Source organism: Macrotis lagotis, chromosome 1 (genome assembly GCF_037893015.1).
Source record: "Macrotis lagotis isolate mMagLag1 chromosome 1, bilby.v1.9.chrom.fasta, whole genome shotgun sequence".
Lineage (NCBI taxonomy): Eukaryota > Metazoa > Chordata > Mammalia > Peramelemorphia > Peramelidae > Macrotis > Macrotis lagotis.
In genome coordinates this window covers 838,894,270-838,919,114 of record NC_133658.1, presented here as the reverse complement: position 1 = coordinate 838,919,114, position 24,845 = coordinate 838,894,270, and the positions used below count along the sequence as shown (strand labels likewise).

Sequence of the window (24,845 nt, the reverse complement as noted above, 5' to 3'; positions counted from 1 at the left end):
AAGTAAGGGGTTGATTACAAACCTTATAATACTACATTAGTATAATTATTATTGCCACTTCAAATCCAACATTAATCCTATGGTAACAGGAATACTATTATCTTCATTCTTTTCTAATACTAGCTCTAAATTTAACTTTTAATTCTAAATAACTTCCTGAATCAGTGGGTGTAGAGTATTATATGAATATTACAGGGAAAAGACAGGAAACCTGCCATCACAAATTTATAGATCAGAGGTATTATCACTTCTGTTTTCTTAGGATAACAATGTGATACAGTGGGTTAAAAGCACTGATACTTAATAGAAACCCCATCTGTGCTACTGCTATATAGGTGATGCTTGACAAGTCAATTAACTGCTTTAAACCTCACTTTCCTCATCTGTAAACTGAGATACTGATACTTGCTATATTGATCTGCCAAGAGACTGTAAAACAAGTGGATTGTAAACCTTAACATGCTTCCATGAATATGAATTTTTTGAGGGGGATTGCTTTGGGAACTGTGGAGGTAGTAGTTATACTATTTTTCTAACTCTTCCTTGAACACTTAGTTTGACACTAAACACAATTCCAGTTCCTGACCAAATATTATCCTTCTATTTAATTATAATCCCAATTATAAACTTAAAAATAATTCAAATACTTAAGTGATAAAAATGGATGAGGCAACTAACACAGAGACAAATCAGAAAAAGCACAGGGGAAAGACCCATCGGAATATGGTACTCTCCAAAACTGGGTGGCCAGGGAAACCCATTAGCTTAGATTTAAAACAGTTAAGCTGCATGGTGGACAGAGTTTTGAAGAGAAGATATAAATTCAAATCCTTTCTCAAATCCTTTCTAGATTTGTGAACTTGGGCAAGTATTTAACTTTTTTGTGCCTCAGTTTCTTCATTTGTGAAATAATAATTAATAATTTTTATGACCTCTAACATCCTTTTCTACTCTAAATCTATAATTTAATGATCTTACTTTTAACCTCAAACTCAATTTACTATTTGACATTCTAATTCTAGTCTCCAATAATCATTTCACCTCCATAACAGTCCTTAACCTAAAACTAATGCTACATTTAATTATAAATCCAATCCTAAACCTTAACCTAAAAGCTGCTGCCAGACCTAATCTTTATCTCAAATACATTCTCAACTAGAAACCAAACACTAGCTATGTTCTAAGTCCTAATCACAATTATCAGAAAACAAATCTAACTCTAAATCTAATCCAAACTAAAAACCTATCCAACCCAAACCTATAGTTTAGGCCTATATTCACCTTTAGTCTCTAGGACCTTAAACATTCCCTTTCTTTCATCTTCAACCTCTTTCTTCAATTTATTCTTCCCCACCCCACCCCGCCTATATACATTCCCAAACAATAAGCACTAAAATGACAGCATAATAGCCACCTTCCTATGAGTGTAACCTTTTCTCTTTACTTTTTCATATCATCACACCCCTTAAACTCCCATTTCCTCACAGTATATTTGCTCCTTAAGTCCTTTGAACCTATCCTATATTACCATTCTATACAGCTGTTCCTGACTAGATTCCCTTTTTGAGATTTTAGAAACATTTGACACTGTTGAATTTTCCCTACTTCTAACAGCTGTCATGGTTCCAGTCATGCCTCTCAAAGAACACATTTCTTGTTATGGTAGAATTTGTTGCTTCAGAATATAGAAGGTTCTTTTTCTCTAGAGGTTTGCAAATAGAGCTTCAAAACCACTTTTTAGGAATGTCACAGAAGGAATTTCTGTGTAGGTGTGGTTAAACTGAAAAACAAGTCAGATTCCCTGGTCTCAGCCAGCTCTGGGATTTTAAGATTCTCTGTGGCTGCTTCTGGTCATTTTCCTGGCTTTTTTTTACTATTGGTTCCTAAATGACATCTGCCACCATGTTTTAGTGTAAATCAAGTTCTTTTTTACTTCTATTGTCTCACTGAACAACCTCAACCATTACCATGGTTTCAGTTATCTATGCTGAAGATTTCCAAATCTGTATCTCCAATGCTGATCAAACCTGAGCTCTGATGCTTCATTTCCAACAACTGGATGGATATCTTCACTTGGAGGTCTTGTCAGAGCCTCAGATTCAGTATAACTCCCCATACCAATTCCTCTTCCCTGTTTTCTAAATTCCATCCACATCTATCTCCCTCCTGCAAATATTTGAGAATCATTCTCAATTATAGCATACATATATATACACATAAATATACATGTATATTATGTATAATATGTATAATATAGTAATATTATATATATATATATATATTGGAATATATTGGAATTTAGATGGTGCAGTGGATAGAGCACCAGCCTTGGAGTCAGGAGAACAGAAGTTTAAATCCAACCTCACACACTTGACACCTACTAGCTGTGTGCCCTTGGGCAATTCATTTATTCCTGATTTCCTCTCATCCAGAGCTATCTCCAGTCTTCCTGATTCATATCTGGACAATGAACCTAGGTTACTCTGATGGAGAAGGTGATTCTAGTGACTTGGCACAGCACCCCCCCCCCCCACTTCAAATCCAATTCATGTGCTTGCTATGGAATCACCTCTCCTTTTTTTGAGAATGATGGACAAACATTATCAGGCATACATAAATAACTAATCTTAATTGAATCAACTATCCTAGCTATAGATTTTTCAATTCACAAAATATTACCAAAAACAATACTAATTAAATACCAAAATAGGTAAAAGAGCATTGGGTTTGGGATCAAAATTCTGCCTGTCATGTTTATTCCTGGCATTACCCTGAACAAATTGCTTAAATTCTCTGCATCTCAATGTTTTCACTTGTAAAGTGAAAGGACTAATGTCTTTTTGAGATTTATGTTCAACAGATCTATGAAGCAGCATATAAGTATGTAGAAAGCTGGCCTTAAAATCAGGAAGCCCTCTGTTCAAAAACCTTTCTTTGACACACAAAATATATGAACCTGGACAAAGCCCAAAACCCTTGAATGTATACCCCTAGGTAATTTCACAGAAGAGTTGCTTTTGGTCAGTTGGTAGACTTTTATCATAGATGTGGAAAACAAGCAAACACACAAAACAAGGAAACAAAATGTTCTGTTTGAATTAGTTACACACCCAATGTAGAGGACCCAGGCAGGAAATAAATTCTTATAGTCACACCCTAGAATCTTCCCTCTTTAGATCACTTATTCATACACACTGATATGAAAAGAAATATGGAATAAGATCTGGAATTAGAGAAAAGGAATTATTATCCTCTGGCAATACTGGAATGGAGACTATATTAGGAAACAGCCAACAACTGAAAAACATTTCTGAAGCATTACTTATGTGTCATTGTCCCAACTAAGCACTAGGAATGCAAAAAAGGAAAAAAATGATTCCTCTCCTCAAGGAATGTTCATTTTAATGGGAAAGTCAATGAATAAAAAACTTACATACAAGATATAGCATAGGTTGAAAGAGAAAAGTATTATAAAGCTGAGTTATATTATAAAGAGTCTAGACTTGGAGTTGTAAGACTTGAGTTCCAATTTTGACCTCTAATTTTAGCTATCTTTGTGATACTGACTAAGACAATTCATTTCTTTAGGCCTCAGTTTTCCTATTCAAAAATGTATTAAAATAGATAACCACGCTAGTTCCTTTTTGCTTTATGTTCCATAATCCTATGAGAACACAAACTGGGTTGAGGTTGGAATTGATTTCCAGGGTTGTACCATCCTGCCTCAGAACAATTCTCCACAGAGGAAAAAGTTGTCCGCTGGAACCCCTACTTAACTCAACTATAGAAAGTTGATAACCTGAAGGTATTTCCTCTGATGTTTAATTGGTTTAAAGGGAAAAGGAAATAAAGAGTATGCTATTGGAAATAAAATTAAGGGGAAAAAAAGAAAAAAATGTTATTTAAAAATCCTATAAATCCCTGCCAGCCCCTGGAAAGTGCACATTAGCTTAAATTTTCACTGAAAGATCTAAACTATCATGTGATTCATTTGGAATTACGACTGCTTCAGGGCCTTAGGAAGTATCCATAGCTTGTTTGGACTATTTTCATATCCATTATCTTAATTCATTGTCACAAAACTTGTGCATAATAACCCCTCATTTTACCACTAAAGAGGTGGGGTATCATAGAGGCCAAATGATTTGTCCCATGTCAAACCACAAGTTGGAAGTGTGGCTATGCTTTTGAATTGTAAACAACACTTCAGATGAATTACTGAGAAGACTAGGGTTTAATCTTAGCATTGCTACTAATTTTATGGATGACCTTGAGTGAATCACCTATGTCTCTGGATTTTTGTTTCATCATCTGTTAGATAAAATAGGATTGAATTAAAAAAGTATCTGAGATCTGTATACTTTTAAAATGTTTTAACAAGCGTACTTCTATGTAATTGATTTCCTCTTAAATCTTATGTGTTTTACTTTATGCATTTAAAATATTATTCAGATAAGGGGTTCATAGAGTTCATTTGACTTCCAAAGGTGATTCATGACACAAAATTATAGTTAAGAGCTAAATGATTTTTAAGGTGCCTTATAACTTTAAGATTCTTTGAGCCTATGGGCCTATGAATTATAAATCCAGATGGAACGTGGGAGATCCTAAGCTCAAGGAGAGTGAATCTCCCATTGGCCTGTGTTCCTAGATAGAGAGGAGACCAAATCATCTTTTCATTTATACCTATAATCTGAACTCAGTGAAGCTAAGAGCTTCTCTTGATTTCGTTTCATAAAATGGCTTCTTAGATTACCTATGGTGACCAAAGGGCAAGGGGCTATAAGTACTTAGATCATTTCTCCTAGGAATATATGGAAAAGAAAGTTCTTGGAGGATTTATTAGAAATACCTGAAAACCTCAGAATCTTTCTGGGCTTAGGTGAGAAAGTCAGATATCAGGAAAATTCTTCGGACAAGAAGAAAATTTCAGAAGTCCTCAATCCAGCCTTAAGGAAAGATGCAGCATTTGTAGCAAACCAGTGAAGGCAGAAATCACAAAGTCTCATTTCTCAATTCAAGATCATTTCTCTCCCAGAATCTTCTTGCTGAAGGACGAAACACTTCCTTGATTTTCAGCATCAATCCTTGAAGGAAAAGTGAATGTTTCTTGGAAAGTAGGTGAACACAAAAAGACATAGGGAGATAAAACAAGATAAGAAGAATGGAAAGATAGAGGAAAGGAAGTTGAATTTCAAGTCAGAGGACATTGAACAACTCCTTTAATCTTTCTGGGTCTTAGTTTCTCATCAATACAATTAAAATGTCTGATCTCTAAGGTACCTTTTAACACTAAATCTAAAATTCTATTAACTTAGCTATAACTTGAGATCAAATGTTAGCTAGGATAGATTATATCTTAATTCAGGCTGTAACTTGAACTTTGAACATGACCATAGACTTTAAAAAAATTAGCCACATTTTCTTCAAGACTCTTCTTGGGAAAATTAACCAACATGGATCTAGAAAATAATTTTGGAAATTCCTTTTGAATATCTACATTTACATACGTTTGAGACTGTATTTAATTCCTTTCTTTCCTATCTTTGCCTTCTCTGCTAAGATTCAAAGCATCAAATGCTGCCCGACTTTTTCCACTTTTTCATTCTTCCCTTTATGAGCATTGTTTCTACTCTCCACACCCCACCTCATTCCCCTTTTGACTCAAAAGTCTTGCAAGAAAGATCTCCCTCCCCAGACTCACCCAAGATGCAGATAATTCAAGAAAAATATTCTTCTCCTCACCCTCTCAATAGACAATTGTGGGTTGGCTATTCTCTGGCCTCTCAGTTTGGGGACTATTTATCTGTGATCTCCCATCATATCAATGAATCTGTAATGTATATATATCTGCAGTTCTGTTTTCCCTCTTGGGAGGTCAAAGAGGGAAGAAAAAATTAGGAGGACTCTTTGGAGTTATACTTAGTCTAGTAGATAATCTCTAGTTCAAATGAATAAATTGTTCTTTTGTTCCTGGTTCATTTGTGGAATATATACTGGACAAAAAATTAGGTAGGGCCGGGCATAAGAATTCAAGAGTCAAAAAAGTAGGATGTTTGTGTGTGAACAAGGGTATAAAAGTGGTTCTTCTTCTCCAGATTCCTTTTGGATCAAGAAGCACTCTTTTCCCATCTCTAAAGATCTTAGCCAGAAGAGAAACCCACTAGGAGATAAAGGGGGAAATAAGATAACCTTTGAATGGTCCATTAGCTGTTCCTCAATGCTGAAACTTGTTTTCTTCCTTCTGACAGTTAACTTGGCTCTGGTAACTTCTTTAATAGAAGCAGGAAGAATATTTTCTCCACCTCCCTGGGATCCAGGCCTCAGCTTTTCAGTTTCCCTTGGGCTCAGGAAAGTGGTGTCTGGCTGAACTGTCCCAGGAGATCCCCTGAAGCCATGTCTTTTTAGTAGATTCTCCACTAAGCCCCCAGTATTAAACTACCAAATATCTAACAAAAAAAATCATCCTCCTTTCTTACTTTGACCCTATTTCAAATCACCTAATAAAAATTAGATATCATTTGTTTATTGGAGGGAAAAAAAGTGATTTCCTATTAGACTTGCTTTCATTTAAGACTAAGTACATGGGGAAAAATAAGATTGAGTACTTAGAAACTACAGGTAGTTTTATAGTCTATCTAAAGTCAGTATTCTTTTGCAACTTTCAGACCTTTCTGAGGAATCCAATAAGTGATATGATTGGCATAGTTTAAAGAAATGATAGTCTAATTTACCTCAACTAGTATTTATTTAGCAGTTACTATGCCACAATCATGTAGTTAGAGGCAGTGTCTGGAAACTTGAATTCTAGAACAGGGTTATGTTCAATCAGCCAACAGTTCTCCAAGGTAGAATATGAGAAGGGATTCAGACAATATTTATCATTTTGATCCAGTGTAAATAAATCATTGACCTATAGAATTAACTTGATTGAGGCAGACTATCCCTAAGTTCCCCTTCAACTCTATAGGACTCTGCCCCTCACTAATGGTTCCTTAAAATGATTATCCCATTACTTTTGATATGTAAGGAATAATAGTAGTAATAACTTAGCACAATATCTAAAATACAATGGGTACTTAAATACATATTAATCTGACTTGATTTAGTAGAAATTGAAGCATCTAGACTGAAATAATAGTAGTAGAGATAGCATTATAGAAACAAATAGCACTAAGACTTCAGTTATGTCATAAAAAATTAGGAATTAATGTTGTGTCAGTGTAGCAGTCCTAAAGTTTGTGGTTTCTCTTGAATCAGTCACTAATAAAATTCCTTTGAATTACAGAATCCAAATAGGTAATCCACTTTGAACATTTTTCATAGAAAAATAGATAAAATCAGGCAATAGAGAAGATTTATAAGACCCAAATTAGAGGGGGTGTCTTATTTTAGTTGACCAAAGGAAGACAAGGAATGTTTTCTTGCTAATCAAATTGATGGAGTTCTTTTTGTTCATCATTGGTTAGAAACAGTCATTAGACAAAGAGGGAAGGCAAATTCCTGAGCTTAGGTACCAACTTTTAATATTGATCTATTTAAAATAAATCTAAAATATTTAACTGAAACTTTTTGCTTATTCCATTTCTAACTGAACTAGAATCTAGACTACTCTATTATGACATGGAAAATTTTTTATCCTGAAGATCATTTTCTTGAAGGAAATTACAGAAGATTGAAAGTATTCTAAGTCTTCTCAATAGTTTCTCCTTGAACTTCCATTTTTTGTAGTCTGCCCAGTCTCAGTCTGAGTGCATAATGCATTCCTCATCCATAATGCCCCTGTGTTGAGTAGCTTCAACCCCCCAATCCCTTTTTAACTTTCTCTTATGTGTTGTCTAACTTCATTAGAACATAAGCATCTTGGGTGGCCAGGTGGTGTAGTGGATAAAGCACCGGCCTTGGAGTCAGGAGTACCAGGGTTCAAATCTGGTCTCAGACACTTAATAATTACTTAGCTGTGTGGCCTTGGGCAAGCCACTTAACCCCATTTGCCTTGCAAAAAAAAAAACCTAAAAAAAAGAATATAAGCATCTTAAGAACCTGACCAGTTTCTTTCTGTTGTATAAGTCTGGATACATGATTGTTGACTGATTATTACTGTTGTGGAATTTCTTTATCTTTTATTTTATTGCTACTATAAAATGTGAGTTTTAAAGGTTTGGAGAAGGAGGTATTTTCAGATTTAGTAGGAAAGATCCTCTTTTTCTTTCTTCAGGCCTAATGTGTTTTTGTAAACAAGTATTTTTGTAGTGTAGTACTAGAAATAGTGGTAGTAAAAATGTGTTTTTGACAAATCTGGCTAAAACAAAAGCATATTTTTTCCCTACACACTCTTACAAATCTTGTGAATTTCAATAGCCATAGAGAGACTAAAGGAATGAAAGAATTAAAGGATTATAAGGAAAACTGACCCCTCCCCTTTTTATTCTTTTCCTGAAGGTGATTAGAGAAGAAATAAATACAATACGAAACATGATTTTATATTGAATATTCTCATCATTATAACAGCTAGCATTTTGTAGTACCTTAACATTTCAAGGTATTTATAGACATCTCATTTTATTCTCACAACATCATGGGAAGTAGGTTCTATTTTCTTCATTTTACAAATGAGGAAACTGGGATGGAAAGATGACCAGAATCACACAGATGGATGAATATTTGAAACTAAATTTGAAGTCAGATTTTCCTCAATGCAGACCCAACACTCTCCTCTGCCTTGAGGTGCAGTCAGGAAGAACTATCTGGGAAGGTTGTGAAATTCTAGAACAAGTATCTGTTAATGGTAAAAAAAAAATCTCCTTCCCCATAAGCTTTGGGCCTTATGTTACCAACCCTTGTTCAGGCAAGCCAAGCACCTCATCCAACCCCTAACACCTTCCAACCCCTATTGTATGTAATCACTACCATCTTTCTGGCCTGAGATCTATGCAGTCCTGCCTGTGAATGATGACTGGAACAGATAACCCAAAACTATAAGAGTCAAAATATCATAAATTTGAAAGGGACTTTAGAGGTCAATGAGTGAAGACATCCACTTCCTCCTAGGATACTTTCTAAGACAAATGACCATCCAACATCTTTTCAAGTTCTTCTCTTAAAATGAACATAGAATGACAATAAAAGCATTGAATCTAGAATCAAATGACTAGTGTTTGAATCTTGACTTCCATCTATCTAACCTTAGTTTCCTCACCTGCAAAAAGGGTGGGGGAGAGTTTAGATTAGACGTCTTTAAGGTCCTTTTTTGGCTCTAAATCTATGACCACATAGTTATGGTCAGTTTAACACCTCACAAAACAGGCTGGTTTATTTCTGAATAAATACAAAGGTATTTTTCAATATCAATTAAAATATGCTTCTCTATACCTTTGAACCTTCTTAAGGAATATTGAACCAATCTTATCCCTCTTCTATTTGTTAGACTACTGGAACAGTCAGTAAGGTCAAGTCAGTAAGCATTTATCAAGTAAATGCTAGGTTCTCTGTTAAACTCTAGGAATATAATAGACAGAGGTCAAAAATTGTCCCTGCTCTCAAGGAGCTCACAATCTAATGAAGAAGATAACATGGGAATTATTACAAACAAGCAAACTATTTACTGAAAAATTAGAGATAATCTCAGAAGAGAGCACTAAAGTTAAGGAGGACTGGGAAAGGTTTCCTATAGAAGGTACTATTTTAACTGGGACTTGAAGGAAACCGGGAGGGAGAGATGAGGAAGGAAATCAATCCAGGCATGGGAGACAGAAAAATGTCCAGAATCAATAGATGACTTTGAGGAACAGTAGGGAGACCATCATCACTGGATCAAAGAGAATGGGGGAGGAGGTGTAAGAAGACTAGGAAAATTCAAGGGGATGATTATAAGTAAACAGTGTTTATAAAAGAACAAATACTATAAATAAACAGAGAATTTTATATTTGATCCTGGAGGTGATAGAAGTTACTGGAGTTTATCGAGAAGGGTAATGGGAGGCAGTACATTCTCTCCTTAATATTCTTAAATTCTTCAGCTGTCACTTCCCTAGTAAGCTTCCTACTCATCAATAATTTCAGAATTATAGAAGGACATTCCCATTTCACTCTCATTATTTCTTTATAATCTCAAAACCACAGTCAAAAGCCACACTGACTTTCCATTACTCTTCTTCTCCACCTCTGGTAACTATTTCCATTGAAGCTATGTAGAGTGTTGATTAAGCATTTTATTGTTTATGGAGCTCTACAAAGAGGAGCATACAAATATTGTCTCTAGAAAAGAAAAGAGACTTAATGGCATATACACACAAATAGCAAACTTATAATCTGAACAATACAGTATCATCATATGGCAATTATAATAATAGTTAACATTTATGTAACTTCTATATTTATATGAATTTATAAAGTATGATACATAAATTTAATTTTATAATAAAAATAAAATATGAGTGAAAAACTTACATCTTAAATAGATCAATAGCATTTTGTACTTTGTACGCAAAAGGAAAGGCATAATATAGGAAAGGTCAGAGTTAAACCCTGAGAATTCCATATTCAAACCAAGAATAAGATAGAGGATTCATCATCTAAGTGAATAAAATCATCAGTTATACTCTATCAATGCAAACTAGATTTTCCAAAAGGAAAAAAACAAATGAACAGAAGTAGTTAACAGCCTGCATGGTACCAATTCAAAGATAATCTCCTATGTCCATCAAATCCCTCATGTTCTTGTGCTATGTAGTGGAGAAATGTTCTCTTCCCCAAGATGATAACATTTAATCCATCTACTTATCCAGCATCACGTTGGAACACATGGAGAATTCTAACCCTGATCTGTTTTGTTTTGGCTCCATAGACAATGGGGTTGACAACAGGGGGTAGTAGGAGGTAAACATTGGCCATGACCACATGAACCAGTGAGGTGGGGCCACCTAACCGATGCACCACAGATAGGCCAATGAGGGGCACATAGAATACTAGGACTGCACAGAGATGGGAGATGCAGGTGTTGAAGGCCTTGAAGGCAGCTCCCCGGGAAGATAGCCCCAGGACAGCCTGTAGGATTAGAATATAGGAGAAACCAATGAAAAGTGAGTCAACTCCCATGACAGAAAGAATGATGAAGAGCCCATAGACAACATTGACTGTGGTATCTGTGCATGATAACTTCATGATGTCCTGGTGAAGACAGAAGGAATGAGTGACTGTATTGCTGCGGCAGTAAGACAGTCTCTTCAGGATGAAGGGTAAGGGGAAAAAGAACACAAAACCACGGGTGAGAGCTGCCAGTCCAATTTTCCCAACAACAGGTGCTGTAAGTACTGAAGCATGGCGCAGAGGATGGCAGATAGCCACAAAGCGATCAAAGGCCATGGCCAAGAGTACAGCTGATTCCATGGCTGACAATGCATGGATAAGGAACATTTGAGTCAGACAGAGGTTGAACTCTATCTCTTGTCTTCCTGTGAAGAAGAGGTTGGCCATCTTGGGCATAGTAACAGAAGAAAGGACCATATCAGTGGTGGAAAGCATTGCCAGAAATAGATACATGGGCTCATGAAGGGTCTGATCAGCACGGATGATAAGGACAATGGTGAGGTTGCCCAATGTGGCCAAGACATACATAAAACAGAGTGGGAAGGCCATCCAGAAGTGAATTTTTGATCCTACTCCTGGGATACCAACTAGAAGGAAGGCTGCTGGGTGGATCAGTGTATCATTTACTATCACCATAATGAAATAAGAAGAGAAAAGGTTAATTCAGAATAGATATCTGAGGGCAAGGTGGGGGTGATAGTCAGGTGAAAACTCGGAAAGCAATCAGAGGACAGGAAAAAAATAGACCAGAAGATGAAACCTGTAAGTAAAAGACATTTGGTTTGGAAGGAACACTAATCCTTTCAGAACTCTATTGTATTGTCACTGCCTATTCCAATTCATTTGATTAAATAGTTGTAATAGCTTGTCCCTAAGTATTTAACGAGGATAGAGATTTCAGTAGGGTGAGAATCTCTGAAGGAGACAATTTGGATCCTTTCTCTTTCTACTCTGTCTCATACCCTTCCTCTAAAGTACTTCTTCACTATTTCAGTTTGGATATATGATCAATCTGTTGTAGGCTGTGGACCTTATGTCCATCTCAAGTTCCACAGAATGGTAAATAATTCCAGGGCTTCCAGTTTTTTTCACTTAATGAGTAAAATAGTTTAGTCTAGCTCTAGAAAGAAGACAAGGATTGATAAAAGACCACCTAGGGAGGTAAAATGAAAGAGATGGAACATATTTTAGGTTGCTTGCTGTGAAATGTTTATAATTGGATTATACTAAAACTTACAAAGTCTTACCCTATTGAAACCCCAAAGATAACTTAGCTGTTGAAGAACTGCCCACTGACTTATTTCTCCAACGTCTCCAAGTTTGGAGGGAGTTTGAGAGAAGCAGATAGGTTGTGAAGTCAATAAAATTCTGAATTTGGAGTAAAAAGAACTGAGCTATAACCCTTCCTTGGTAATTTATTAACTGTGGGCAAATAGCCTCTTTTAGTCACAACTGCCTAATCAGTAAAATGACAGGACTGGACTTGATGACCTCCAAAGTATTTTCCAATATATAATGCCACGAAATCTTTTTTTATCATTTAAAAATGAGAAGGGAAAATTTTTATATGTTTAAGAAAACAGTCTAGCAAAGTTGTCCTGTGATGGAATGAGAAATGACTCTCTGATAGCTTACCACAGGGCTCTTAGAATTTTCTTTTTGTCCTTTTGTCCTTGATAATAGTATGGCAATTTTTTGTTATTTTCTTCCTTATGTTTAAAATTAAAATTAAAATGCAATTTTTATGAAAAACTAGTGAAGTACCCTGCCTCCCTCCTGTAATGTCCCAGAGGAGCTATCAAAGGCAGATCTCTCAGTTACAAAGGAGCATATTCAGTATGTGACACAATCCAACCTCCTTCTTTTGGTTTCTCTCAAGAACTAGCTCTTAAACCCATCTGAGAGTAGTTTCTAGTTTCTAGTCTTTCTTCCCCAAAGTTAGCTTGTTTTGCTCAAAGTCCCTTTTACAAGATATCATCCTTTTATCCCAACCTTCTCTTTATAAAGACACCCTTTCCTCAGTGACTGGCAAACTCACCATTGACCACAGAGAATAGGAGCTACCTCTGAGCGAAATGAATACCTGAACAGGTTTTTAAAGCTGTGCTGATGTTCCTGGGGGAGGGAGAAAACCAGGGGTAGTCTGGAACTAAGAGCCTGATAGGGACCAAGGGAAAAATAGAGAAACTTCACTCTGTCACCAGGGAGGGGCAGGAATGGAAATGATGGAGCCTTGCCTATAATTCCTATACAGTACCAAGGGGATAAACTCTGAAAGCACTAGAAGAAGGTAATGCCCAGCTCCCAGGAAAGCTGAAGCTCTCATCTTTTACTCTGGGGACATATTTCACAGGAAGCATTCTATTCTATAGTTGCCCTGAAATTAAAGAGAGTCTGGAGAAGGCATGAGGCAGGTTAAAGAGAAAAGAGAAATGATAGTGATTAGGAGGTTTACATTGTGTATATGAGATGAATATCACCCTTTTCTTTAAAAAAAAGAGTAAGATTTCATATATGTCTAGGAAAATAAGAATGAGGAAGAAGCTGGGGGGAGAAGAGCTGCCCATCTTTAGATGCTGCTGCCCTCTTGTGGACGATGTTGTTATTTCAAGAGATGACCTAATTGAAAGGGCAGTGCATCATTAAGAATCTGCTGTCTGGACAACCTTATAAGTCTCTGTGGAAAAAAAATGCCTTTTGTTTGCTCTTCATAAAAATTGTATGTTAATTTTAATTTTAAACAGAATTAAGAAAATAACAAAAGAAGACCACAGTATGCTGATTTTAATTTTGAATAGAAGGAAGAAAATCAAAAAGAAAACAGTATAATTATGTTGATTAATCTTGACCACAGACAGGAGTTGAAAAAATATCTTTCAAGCATTTTTCTTCAGAGATGGGCCTTTGGGTGTAGAAGATTATATATTTTGTCAGACTTGATTGATATATTGCTTCAGGTTTCCTTTCTCTCTTTGTCTTCCAAAGGTTATGATATAGGGTTTCTGACCCTAAATCTGTGTTCTTTTTGTTTCTGTGATAAAGAAATCTTTATCATGATCATCTATAAGTATAATTGAATGCATGAATATTATTTCAGGAGAGCCACTAGGTGTATATAAGATGAAAAGAGGCATGAATGTATGAAAAATGTTCAGTAAATACTTCTTTTGTATGATTGATCATGCTAGAATAAGGTTGCTGGGAGAAATATCAAACATCTCAAATATGAAGACAATACCAATCTGATGATAGGAAGTAAAGAATTTAGAAGTCTCTTGATGAAGGTGAAAGAACAGTATAAAAATTGACTTGAAATTTAACATTAAAAAAACTAAGATCTTGGCAACTGCTCCTATGACTTCTTGCCAAATAATGAGAAAATAAATGAAAACAATTTCATATTTTATAATATGAATATCACTGCATATAGTGATGACAACCATGAAATTAAAAGATACTTGCTCCTTGGAAGGAAAGTTATGGCAAATCTGGACAGCATACTAAAAAGGAGAAATATCATCTTTACCAATAAAGGTGCATATAATTAAGGCCACAGTTCTTTTGGTAGCAATGTATAGTCAAGAGATTTGGACTATAATGAAAGCTAGATCTGCAAATTGACACTTTAAAATTGTGGTGCTGAAGAAGACTTTTGAGTTCCTTGAACAGCAAGGAAATCAAATCAGTCAATAATTAGATAAATTAATTCTACTTAAAATGAGTTGGAGAAGGAAATGACAAAACCAGTTTAGTATCTTTGGACAAGAAAACTTCAAATGAAGTCACAAAGAGTTGAATGTGACTGAAACAGTTCAACAAGAACTGGAAGGTCAAATGCTGAAGGTGAACCTTAAATACTTTGGCCACATATTGAGAAGACAGAACTCATTGAAAAACAACTCAATTTTGGGAAAGACTAAAGGGAAAATGAAAAGGTGACAACAGAAGATGAGATCTAAAGATAGTGTCATGGAAACACTGACCATGAACTTGAACAAAATTCTATGGTCCATGGGGTAATGAAGAGTCAGATGTCTGAATGACTGAACAGTACCAGCATGATGGATCATAGAATTTATTCTACACTCTGTTGTCAAGTCGTACTGGTATCTGCATCCTGGTGACTATATTCAATTATTTAGCCTAAATCCTATAATTTGTTTTTAAGTGCTCTTTTTCAGCAGTAGTAAAACTTATTAATTCACATCAATTGATAAAAATTTATTTATGTTTCAGCACTGTGTGTTAAGCACTGTCAATACAAAAAAAGATAAATGACAGTTCCTGCTCTCAAGGAACTCACAATCTAATAAAGGGGGCAACAGGAAAATAACTATGCACAAAAATTCATAAATAAGATAATCTAAAGGAAATCAACAAAAGAAAGGAACTAAAATTAAAATTAAAGGGAATCTAGCAAAGCTTGGAATTTTATAGAAGGATCTTAACTGGGACTTGAAGGATGTTCAGAAATCCAGGAAGTAATCTCCAGGAAGAAGCCACTCTCTACTCCTCTGGAACATCTGTCTATGTAAAAGGCTAAGTTCAAGGTGCAGGATGGTAGCCAGAGGGTCCATAGAAAGGTTGCTGCTTGCCTTGGTAAGTCTGTGTGGCTACTGTTTTGGAAGAGCTGGGGCAGATTTCCCCAAGAGCTCCTCTTGCTGCACATTGATTCCAAGAAGCATGGCCCTATGCTACGATATTGGCTATTCTGAAATGCAAATCCCCAACCTGCTGGAACATGAAACCATGGCTGAAGTGATCCAGCAGTCCTCCAGCTGGCTGCCACTGCTGGCCAGGGAATGTCATCCAGGTGCTCGCATCTTTCTCTGCTCACTCTTTGTGCCTATTTGCCTGGACAGGATCATCTACCCCTGCAGAAGTCTCTGTGAAAGTGTTAGGGACGGCTGTGTCCCCATCATGGCTTGTTATGGATACCCCTGGCCCCAGATCTCCAGTGCGATAATTTTCCTGTAGATCACAATTTATGTATCTCTACAATCACTGACGAGATGAATGTGAGCAGGAGAATTCCCTGTGCCAGCTGCCAGGAGTGTGACTTGCAAGAGGCGAGTTCCCCAAAGAAGGTTCTGGACACCTTCTGTTCCAATGATTTTGCTGTGAAAATCCAAATCTCTCGGAGGAACCGGACTTCATCCAGCATCTCTGATTATAATATAGATTCTCAACTGGAGGTGCTGAAGCGTGGGCCCCTGTAGCTAACAGACGTCCACCCCAGACTGAAGCAGTGGCTGGATTGGGATGCTACCTGTGTACACAACCTCATGAAGGGGCACTCACACAGGGACCTACATAATCATTGGTGAGGTCCAGGGCAACCGATTGGTGGTTAACAAAGCTTATGCCTGGAACAAGAGGAACCGGAACCTGCATCATGCAGTCAGAAAGTGGAAGCACCATCATGTAGACAGTACTGTAGTCTCACTAGCAGGAGAAACATATGAAGTCAGATGCTTTCCCTTCATTCTGGTGTGATATAGCTTTTCTACGTAAGGATTCTGACTGAAAGTCAGGACCCTGGGAAGGAAGTTATCTTCCTTAGATCCCTAGTAATTGATTATCCCCCCCCCCCGCCCCGCCAAAAAAAATGACTTGCTGATCTTGCTCTTATCTATAAGGTATGCTGGGATATGTGATGCAATCCTCATCCTATCTTGCTGCACTCAAACTTTATATTTCATACACAAATAGGTTTGTGATGGAAGACAGATTATTCCCAGACAGAAACACAGAGAGTTTCATTAAGTGACTGGTTAAATAAGATGATGCTGGCTAGTCTCCCAACTGACACAAGACAAATGGACATTTCAGATAAAGTAGAAGGAAATTGTAATAAAAGTCTTATGGGTGTGATGCCTTGACACTAGGTCTGATTCTACAGGGGACCCCAGGAAGGGGCCAGATTCTTATTTATTTATTTGGTTCATTTTTTTTTAGGTTTTTGCAATGCAAACAGGGTTAAGTGGCTTGCCCAAGGCCACACAGCTAGGTAATTATTATGTGTCTGAGACCGGATTTGATCCCAGGTACTCCTGACTCCAGGGCCGGTGCTTTATACACTGTGCCACCTAGCTGCCCCTCAAGCATGGATTTCAATCAAATATTTTGTATTATAGTCTATCTTTTTCCACTATGCCACCTAGCGGTCCCCGGGGCCAGCTTGTTAACAATGAAATAAAACACCTTCCCTGATCAATACCTCCAACTCTGCTACTGCTTCCCTGGTATCTGCTCCCAGAATCCTTTGTGGGTCCTTACATGCAAGTCTATCCTTACATTTCTTCATTGGCAAAGCAGGATGGCTCTGAAAGTAGGGAGAAGAAAAGAGAAGTCCTCCTGAGCTCTGACCCTGATGACTTGCTGTCTGCTGAATGTGCAATTTCTTGAAATCTCAGAGCATTATAAAGACATCTTCCTGTCTTTCTCAGTGCTCTACTGAAACATATTACTAACACTTCAGAAAGGGCCCCAGAGATTTACTTGGTAGATCTTTCTGAAGCCAGTTGCTTAAAACTTAAACTAATATTCACATTTAAAATCTAAGTCTGTTACTGTTAGATCTCCAGAATTTATTATGAACACATTCTTCTCATGATATTTGTCAAACTTTAATTGTTTAAACTGCACAAAGAAAGGAGAGAGAGAGATTTGGCCATCTGTAATAAACCAATTATTTTAAAAAATTAAAAAAAATTAAAACAAAAGAAATCCAGGAAGTAGATATTTCAAGGGAATGTATTCTAGGTATATAAAATAGCCATTGTGGAAGAGAATTGTGGGAAGATGATGGAAAAAAAAGGAAACTATCTGGCTCTCCTAAATTCTCGCACAAATAACTTTAATACCTCAAAATATATTTTAGAGTAGCAGAAATAATTAAAAATCAGTTTAAAGTCTAAAATCATTAGCAAACATCTGTAAGGAGGATAAGATAGAAGCTTTTCCAATAATATCAGGAGTGAAATTATATCACCAATATTATCCCAGTTTCTCAGATTATACCAAACTATACCAATATCACCATATTACACCAGAAATTCTAGCAATATTGACATGAGAAGAAAAAAATCGAAGGAATCAGAATGGGCAATGATGTGGCAAACTTTCTCTTTTTGCAGACGATACAGTGGTATATTTGAAAAACTCTAGAGACTCAACTAAAAAAACTAGTTGAAACAATAATATTAATAATAATATTGCTCTGTCTTCTTAATATGTAGCGAAAGTATTTAAGGTTCACCTTCAGTATTTGACCTTCCAGTTCTTGTTGAACTGTTTCAGTCACATTCAACTCTTTGTGACTTCATTTGAAGTTTTCTTGAATAAATATTAAACTGGTTTTGTCATTTCCTTTTCCAACTCATTTTAAGTAGAATTAATTTATCTAATTATTGACTGATTTGATTTCCTTCCTGCCCAAGGAACTCAATATTAGGATATAAAGTAAACCTACTTAGCATTTCTATATATATCACAAACAAAACTTGCAAAAAAAGAGATAGTAAAATATATTTAATTTAAAATAATTGTAAGAAATATAAAATACCTGGAACTATTCTTGCCAAGACAGACTCAGTAATTATGTGAACACAATAATAAAATGTTTTTATGCAATTAAATTATTGAATAAACATTAATTATTCATGAGTGTGATCAGCCAATATAATCAAAATGACAATTCTACCTAAACTTAACTATTTATTCATTGCCATTACAATTAAATTGCCAAAAAATTTGAACTACAAAAAAAAATAAATAAAAAAGAAAACAAAAGAAAATACACTTAGAAGAAAAAGAGATAAAAATATCAAAATAAATGATGAACAAAGTAAAGAAAGGATGTCTAGTAATGTCAGATAAAAACACTGTATTAGAAGGCAACAAATCAAAGCTATTTGCTACTGACTAAGGAATAGAATGGTGAATTAGTAGAGCAGAGCAGATATATAATACACTATACAGGATTACTGTAATCACTGGTAAAAATTCTTGGGAAAATTGGAAAGCATCTGAGAGAAACTAGGTGAAAAACAATATCTAGGACCAAATACCAAGATAAAGGCAAAAGAATGCATAAGCTAGATATAAAGAGATATTTCATAAGTAATTTAGAAAAACATGGAAGATATAATGTCAAAGATAAATGTCAAAGGATATAAACAGGCAGTTTTTGGAGGAAAAAAATCAAAATTATAGTACACATAGTTATATCAAAAATAATGTTTTAGGGGCAGCTAGGTGGTACAGTGGATAGAGCACTGGCCCTAGAGTCAGGAGTACCTCAGTTAAAATCCGGCCTCAGACACTTAATAATTGCCTAGCTGTGTGACCTTGGGCAAGCCACTTAAGCCCTTTTGCCTTGCAAAAAAACCCCAAAATAATGTTTTAAATCCTTATTGATTAGAAAAATTCAAATTAAAATAATGCTGAGATATCATATTGTACCTATCAGATAGACTAAAATGATCAAAGGGAAAAATGTACAATGTTGAAAAATATGTGGAAAAATTGGGGCACTGTTAGTATAACTGGGAACTGATCTAACCATTTTGGTGAGCAATCTGAAATTATGACTAAAAGATTAGAAAATTTTATTTCTTTTGATCCAGCAATTACTTCTGTTTCTCAAAGTGATCACAGGGAAAAAAGAGTCTATATGTTCTAAAATATCTATAGCAGCTCTCTTTGTGGTGACAAAGAACTAGAGGTAGGATATAAAATTGTGACAATTATATTGAGTTGTAAGAAATGATGTGCATGTTGATTTTAGAAAAACATGGAAAGACTTGCATGAAATAATGAAGAATGAAATTAACAGAACTATGAAAACATTGTAATAGCAGTAACAGCAGTATTGTTGGAAAAGTAAATAGAAATGACTAAGTCATTTTGAGTTATATGATTATTTGAATCAACTACAAAGGATCTATGAAGGAAGATGCTACCTACAGAGAAAGGACTGATTTATGGAACTATGTATCATATATTATATATGCATGTATCAAATGTTTGCCATCTCCCATGTGGTTTTGAGAAGAAGGAAGCAGTTTGAACTCAAATTTAACAATAATAAAGAAAAATGAGTTAATAAAAAGAAAACAGTCAGTGAAAATGCTGAAAGTTTGAAGATCAAATGTTTTGAAGAAAAGCAAGAGTCATTGGATAACAGAGCATATTTGTTCTGGAATTAAACTTGAGAAGCCTGGTGGGGAGATGGGAAGGAGGGTCAAGTTGTAAGGGACTTTGAAAGGTAAATAGAAAATTTTATACTTGATCCTAGAGATAGGTCTAGAGCAAAACAAGGGAAAAAATCTCTTCTCTTCTCATTATCATAAATAAATTTATTATTCACTTGCAATTTGGTATAATTCATACACATATAGGCATGGAGTAAGGAATATAACTAAACTCAAGTCCTTCCCTTGATGCATATTAACTGTGTGATCATTAGTTGCATCACAACTTCCAAATGCTCTTGAACAACTCTATAACTAAATAAATTACTAATCTACATTGTGGAAGTTTATAAATAAAGAGTTCTCCACTCTGATGAAATTATATGTATGTTCCTCCCTCACCCCCCCCAAAATACAAAATAAAGTTAAATGAATAAGCATTAGGAATATAAAGCCTTAGATGAAGAACCATCAACTCCTGATCAATCACTTCTGAAACAAGTAATTTAATGTAGTTAATTTTGTCTTTTAGTGTATTGATTTTCCCCAGTAAACCTATAATAGAATTGGGAAATAAATAGGACCTTGTTTTATATATCTCTGGCATTGAACTCAGATAATACTGGGGGCCTTCTTAATTGGATGAATGCTATCCATGACTTGGAAATTAATATATTATCCAGTTGTTTCAGTTGTATCTGACCTTTTATGATCCCATTTGGAATGGTTTACTATTTACTTCTTCAACTCATTTTACAAATGAAGAGACTGAGGTAAACTATATTAATCTACTTGACCAAGGGTAAGCTGTTAATACATGCCAAAAGTTATATTTAAATAACAGGAAAATTAAAAAAAAAGGTTGGAGCCAAGATGGAGGAGTAAAGGCAGGGACTCCCACATGTTCTCCCCCAGACCATTCCAAATACCTTTAAATAATGACTAATTAAATTCTACAGTGGTAGAACTCACAAAAAGACTGAGTGAAACTATTTTCTAGCCCAAGACAACTTGGAAGATTTGAGAAGGGTCCAGAGACATTCCATAGGATGCCTGGGTCCCTGGAGGCACTGGGTCCATGGCAGCAGTGGTGGTTTCAGATCTCTCAGCTCAGGGATTGCCAATGACAATTGGAAAACTCCTGTACCAGAGTGAGAGCAGAGCCCAGTGCAGTGTAGGGCTCAGCACAGACCCAGCCCCCAGGGACCAGGAGCAGGTCTGGGAGAGTCACCCAAGAATGGAGCCACCCAGGAGCTGCTTTCATAGATAGTGAGGGGATCTGGAGAGGTTGCAGAGGTCTCTTTACATTCACTGAGGCAAGATTATGTGGCTTGATCCATATTCAGATATGGATCCCAAGTTGGGGCCATAGCCTTAGGATAAAGAAGCAAAAGCACAACTGCTTTAGTGGAGCAGGGACCCTCCTCACAGTTGCAGGACAGAAAGGAGTGTCTGTGATCATCCACAGATCAGAGTACAGGCCAGGAGAGCAGTTATAGCCATTCATAAGACCTTGGAGGAATTGAGATCTTGCAGGTGTCTGGGGAGGTGGGGAGGGTATTCCTGAAAATAGTTTTAAAAGCCCTCAAAAGTTTGGGATATCCTCTACCCTGAAAGCAGAGCCCACCTTAAGAAGAGATTAGATCAAATCCCAGACTGGGGAAATGAGCAAACAACAGAAGAAAATAAATACAACCATAGACAATTTCTTTGACCCTATGGACGATCAAAATAGACACTCAGAACATAACAAAATCAAAACTTCTGAATTCTAAACCTCCAAAAAATATGAATTAATTTCATGCTATGGAAGATTTCAAAAATGATTTTGAAAATCAAGCAAGGGAAGTAGAGGAAGAATTGCGAAGAAAAATGAGGGTGATGCAATAAAATCATGAAGACCAAGTCAGCAGCTTGGTGAAGGATATACAAAAAATACTGAAGAAAATAAGATGTTAAAAATTAATTTGGGTAAAATGGAAAAAACAGTCCAAAAGGGCAATGAGGAGAAGAATGTCTCAAATAACAGAATTGGGTGTGTATGTTGGCCATGGCCCCGCTGCTGCTGCCACTGTTGCTGCGCCCCCCAGCCTGGGCCCTGCGCCCTGCTGCCCTCCTGATGCTGCAGCCAGCCCTGGCCGCCTCCACGTGCACCTTCAGAGGCCTCCTGGGAGCAGTGGCTGGCGGGCTGGGCCCCGCATGTCCATGCCTGCTGCAGCCGCCCTGGAGCGAGCCCAGGCTCTGTTCGTGCACGTGCGGGGGCCTCCACACCAAGGGAGACAAGGCCTTTGCTGAATTTCTGACAGATGAAACTAAAGAGGAGAGGAAAATCCAGAAACACAAATCTCTCCCCAAGATGTCCGGAGATTGGGAACTGGATGTACAAGGAACAGAAGCCAAGCTAATCCAGAGATTAGCTGGGGAGAGGATCACAGTCACATTCAATATTAACAACAGTATCCTGCCAACCTTTGATGATGAGCCACCAGAGGGACAGAAAGCCCAAGAACAGCAAGAGCCTGAACTTACGTCAACCCCAAACTTTGTGGTGGAAGTTGTGAAGGACAAAACCAAGAAGGCCCTTGTCTTGGACTGCCACTATCCAGAGGATGAGGTTGGATAGGAGGAAGAGTTTGAGAGTGACATTTTCTCCATCCGGGAAGTGAATTTTCAACCCACCAGTGAATCTGACTGGAAGGATACCAACTACACATTGAACACAGATTCCTTGGACTGGGCCCTGTACGAGCACCTGATGGACTTCCTGGCTGACCGAGGGGTGGACAACACATTTGCAGATGAACTCATTGAGCTCAGCGCAGCCCTCGAACACCAGGAATACATCAACTTCCTGGAAGATCTGAAAGGCTTTATCAAGTGTCAGTAGGGAGGCTGAGGCAGAAAGACCATGTGGAGCTAGAACTTCTAGAAGCTATCATGGGAAAGTCAGCTAAAATACTGGCAGACATAAATATCAATTATGTTCCTAACCCACTTTTATTTACTTGCTTTCCTAGTATTTTTGTACACCACCACAGAATGATGAAAATAAAAAACTGCTTGGACCCTTAAAAAAAAAAACAGAATTGACCAAATGGAAAAGGTGATATAAAAGCTCTCTGAAAAAAATGCCTCCTTCAATGTAGAATGAAGCTAAGGGAAACTGATGACCATGTGAGAAATCAAGGAACAATAAAGCAAAACCAAAAGAATAAAAACTAGAAGAAAATGTGGAAATATCTCATTGGAAAAAGCAACTGACAGGGAAAACAAATCTAGAAGAGATGATTTAAAAATTACTGAACTACCTGAAAATCATGACCAAACAAGAATATAGACTTAATTTTTCAAGAAATAATCCAGGAAGACTGTCCTGATATCCTAGAAGCAGAGGGCAAAATAGAAATGGAAAAAATCCACACATCACCTACTGAAAGAGATTCCAAAATGAAAACTGCCAGGAATATCATAACCAAATTTCAGAACTTACAAGTCAAGGAGAAAATATTACAAGCAACCAAAAAGAAACAAGTTAAATACCATGGAGTTACAGTCAGGATACAACAAGATATAGCAGCTTCTATATTAAGGACTCATAGGACTGATGATTCTGATATTCCAGAATGCAGTAGAGCTTGGTTGCAACCAAAAATCACCTACCCAGCAAAACTGAACATACTCTCTCAGAGGAAAAGATGAGCATTCAATGAAATGGGGAACTTTCAAACTTTTGGGATGAAAAAATCAGACCTGAACAGAAAGTTTGATCTTCAAGTACAGGACTCAGGTGAAGCATAGAGAATGAAGATTGGAAAGGCAAATCATGACAGACCTGAACTGTTTGTATTCCTGCATGGAAAAATGATACTGATAACTCATGTAAACCTTCTCAATTATTAGAGCAGATAGAAGGAATATATATAGAAGGAAAAATATATATATAATTCATATATATATATATATATATATATAGACAAGACACAGGAAGGAGCTGAATTTGAAACTATAATATATTAAAAAGATGGAATAAATGGAAAAGGAGAGTAGAGTGGGATGAGTTATTTAACATAAAAGAGACAAGAGAAAACTTTTGCCATGGAGTGGAGGGGGGAGGGAGGTGAGGGATGTGGGTGAGTCTTACTCTCATCAGAAGTGTCTCAGAGAGGGAATAATATACATACTCAATTGGGTATAGAAATCTATCTTACCCTAGAGGAAAAGAGGAGGGGAAAGGGATGAGAGAAAAGGGACAGGGGGAAGAAATGGGGATGTAGGTGATAAAAGAGAGGGAAGATTGTGGGTGAACATAGTCAGATGCAATACACTTTTGAGGAGGGAGAGGGTGAAAGGAAAAAGAGAGAGAGAATTGAATAAATGGGAGTAGGGGTAATAGGATAGAGGGAAATACAGCTAGCAATAGCAAGTGTAGGAAAAAATATTGAATTTTTCTGATGGACTTATGATAAAGAATGCTATTCATCCTAAAGACAGAGTTGATGGTATCTGAATAAAGACTGAAGTATACTCTTTTTTCACTTTATTTTTCTTGAGGTTTCTCTT

General features: G+C 36.6%; 1 protein-coding gene and 2 pseudogenes across 1 annotated transcript; 2 read left to right on the top strand and 1 right to left on the bottom strand.

Moving 5' to 3' along the window:
* Window positions 1–10,613: 10,613 nt before the first annotated feature.
* On the bottom strand, window positions 10,614–12,483 carry LOC141489043 (olfactory receptor 51D1-like). Its single transcript, XM_074189655.1, has one exon. The coding sequence runs from the start codon at window positions 11,722–11,724 to the stop codon at window positions 10,780–10,782; it is 945 nt and encodes a 314-aa protein (XP_074045756.1). The 5' UTR covers window positions 11,725–12,483; the 3' UTR covers window positions 10,614–10,779.
* A 3,162-nt stretch (window positions 12,484–15,645) lies between these two features.
* LOC141507557 (secreted frizzled-related protein 5 pseudogene) lies at window positions 15,646–16,584 on the top strand (annotated as a pseudogene).
* Window positions 16,585–22,335: 5,751 nt separating this feature from the next.
* On the top strand, window positions 22,336–23,172 carry LOC141489038 (complement component 1 Q subcomponent-binding protein, mitochondrial pseudogene; annotated as a pseudogene).
* The last annotated feature ends 1,673 nt before the right edge of the window (window positions 23,173–24,845 follow it).